We start from the raw sequence: 2,979 nt of genomic DNA on the forward strand, positions 1-2,979 counted from the left end.
GAAACATGGAACAGACTGATGAATCTTAGAGGGAAGGGGGGAGGGTGGGAAGAAATTAACCAAAGATCTTATATGCATACCAGAGGCCCGGTGCATGGATTCGTGCACCGGTGGAGTCCCTTGGCCTGGCCTGTGGGGACCGGGCCAAAACGGCTGTCCAACATCCCCCGAGGGGTCCCGGATTGTGAGAGGTTCCATATTACATTTAGTTGTCATCTCTCCCTCTTCTCCATGTTACTGTTCCTCAGCCTTTCCTGGTCTTTCATGAATTTGACACCTTTGAAGGGCACTGGTTAGTTATTTTATAGACTGTTACTAAACTTGTGCCAGTGTAATGTTTTCTCATGATTAGATTGAGGTTTACCTTTTTGCTAAGAATACCATGGAGGTGATGTGCTCTTATCTGCAGATCTCAGGGAATACGTGATCTGATGTGTCTTATTACTTCTGGTATTGTTCACCAAAACAAGGACTTTTAACAGAAAATAACATTGGCTAAAATATAATCTCATGTAATCTGCTTATATGAAATACAAACTGAAGGACTTTAACCTTGTGTAAATTTAAATTCCCATATTTAATTGCAGAATCTGTTAGCCGAAAAAGTAGAACAGTTGATGGAATGGAGTTCCAGGCGCTCAATCTTCCGAATGAATGGCGACAAATTCCGAAAATTTATAAAGGCACCACCTCGAAACTATTCTATGATTGTTATGTTCACGGCTCTTCAGCCTCAGCGGCAGTGTTCTGTGTGCAGGTAATGAAGCATTTAAAATTTTAAAAAACTACTATCCCGTGCTTATATATTTACTTTATTATATGAAAGGTAAATGTACATAATAGAATAAAACAGTTGTTCAATGTTTTATCCATATATAACTATGAGCTTTTAAAAGTAGGCTAAAATCATTGTGTTCTAGGAAATGACATTGATAGGCCAATATTATTTTATTATGTAACATATTTATTGACCATTTTCATATATAATCATGAAAACTAGTTATTAGTATGTCCTATCTAAAGGTAAGAATAAGATAGAATTTGGTTTGAATAATGCTTTGTAGGTCACCTTATTATATCTTGTAGACGGTGAAGTAGTCCCTTTAGATTAATCTATTCTAACAGTTTTATAGAGAGGACACACTTACTAGGGAAGTCCATTTAGTTTTCAATCTCTCCAATGACTAGAACTTGCTTCCTGTGAAACAGAAGTAAACAATTTGAAATGCATGAACTATTTTTCAGTAGAAATAGCCTAAAGAAAATTTTTGACAAGTACAAATATAATACATATGTAACAAATGCTATTTTTTAATGGAACTTTTTATTTTGAGATAATTGTAGGTTCATGTGCAGTTGTAAAAAAGATAATGCAAACAAATCATATACCTTTTACCTGTTGGCCCTCAGTGGTAACATCTTGCAGAACTATACGCACTCTCACCAGCAGGGTCTTGGTATCGATACAGTCAAGATACAGAACAGGTCCATCCCCATAAGAATCTCTCTTGCTGTCCTTTATTGCCACCCCCACGTCCATTCCACTCCCAACCTCCAAAATTTGTTCTCTATTTCTGTATTTTGTCAAGACTGTTACATAAATGGAATCATACAGTGTATGACCTTTTTGGTTTGCTTTTCATTCACTTACTATAATTCCCTCAAAATCCATCCAAGTTGTTGCTTTTATCAATAGTTTAATCTTTTTTTACTGAGTAATATTTTATGATACGGAAATACACACTTTAACCACCCATCGGTTAAAGGACATCAGTGTTGTTTCTAGTTTGGGCCATGATACATACAACTGCTGAGAAACTTCTTATACAGGTGTTTGTGTGAACTTAAGTTTTTGTTTCTCTGGGATAAACACCAGACAGTATAGTGCTTGGGTTGTATGGTGGTTGCCTGCTCAGCTTTACAGGAAACTGTCTAAATGTTTTCCAGAGTGGCTGTGTCAGTCTACCATCCACCAGCAGTGTGTCAGTGAGGTCGTTTTTCCATCTCCTCACCAGCACTGCTGTTGTCACTTAGATAGAGATGGAGTGCTGTCTCATTGTGGTTTTATTTTGCATTTCTCTAATGGCTAATGGTATTGAACATCTTTTTATGTGCTTATTTCCCTTTTCGAATATTGTTTTGCATGCTTATTTATCATCCATATATCTTCAGTGAAATACGTATGTTTTTTGCCCATTTCTAATTGGAGTTCTCGGAGTTTTTTATATATTATAGATGCTAGTTCTTTTTCAGATATGTGATTTTCAAATATTTTCTTCCAGTCCATGGCTTTCTTTTCATGCTCATAATGGAATCCTTTGCAGATTTTAATTTTGGTGAGCTTCAATTTATAACTTTCTCCTCTTACAGTCTTACTTTCCTTGTAAAATTGAAGAACTCTTTGCTTAGTCCTAGATCCCCAAAGTTTTTCCCTATGTTTTTTTCTAAAAGTTTAGTTTTAAATTTTGATCTGATCTTTGAGAGAAAGCATTCAGTTTTTCATCATTAAGTATGATATAGCAATAGGATTTTTATGGATGCCCTTTATCAAGTTGAGGAAGTTCTTTATTTATAGTTTGCTGAGCGTTTTTATCCTGAATGGGTGTTGGATTTTGTTAAATGTTTATTGATGTGAATTAATATGATTTTGCTTCTTTAGCCTGTTGATATGGTGAATTACTTTGATTTTCCAATGTTGGACCAGTCTTATAATTTGGAATAAATCCCACTTAATTGTGGAATATTATTCTTTTTATGCATTGCCGGATTCTGTTTGCTAATATTTTGTTGAAAATTTTCACATCTAACTTTATGATAGATATTGACCTGGGTCACTTTTTATATAATTTTGATGCTGTTTTGTCTAGTTTTGGTACCAGGGTAATATTGGCCTCATAAAGTGAATCGGGAAATGTTATCTCCTCACTTGTTATTCTGGAAGAGATTGTGAAAACTTACACAATTTTAGAAGATTGTGTG

The 2,979-nt window shown here is 35.1% G+C and overlaps 1 protein-coding gene across 1 annotated transcript in view; it reads left to right on the forward strand.

The window, feature by feature from the left end:
- Positions 1-581: 581 nt before the first annotated feature.
- The window catches only part of TUSC3 (tumor suppressor candidate 3), a gene marked incomplete at its 5' end in the record, with an annotated part of 78,152 nt that continues 75,754 nt past the window's right edge, over positions 582-2,979 (forward strand). Inside the window, one exon of the mRNA XM_015565246.1 lies at positions 582-757. Within this exon, the coding sequence (XP_015420732.1) occupies positions 582-757 (176 nt within the window). The remainder of the gene's footprint in view (positions 758-2,979) is intronic.

Source organism: Myotis davidii, unplaced genomic scaffold (assembly GCF_000327345.1).
Source record: "Myotis davidii unplaced genomic scaffold, ASM32734v1 scaffold71, whole genome shotgun sequence".
Lineage (NCBI taxonomy): Eukaryota > Metazoa > Chordata > Mammalia > Chiroptera > Vespertilionidae > Myotis > Myotis davidii.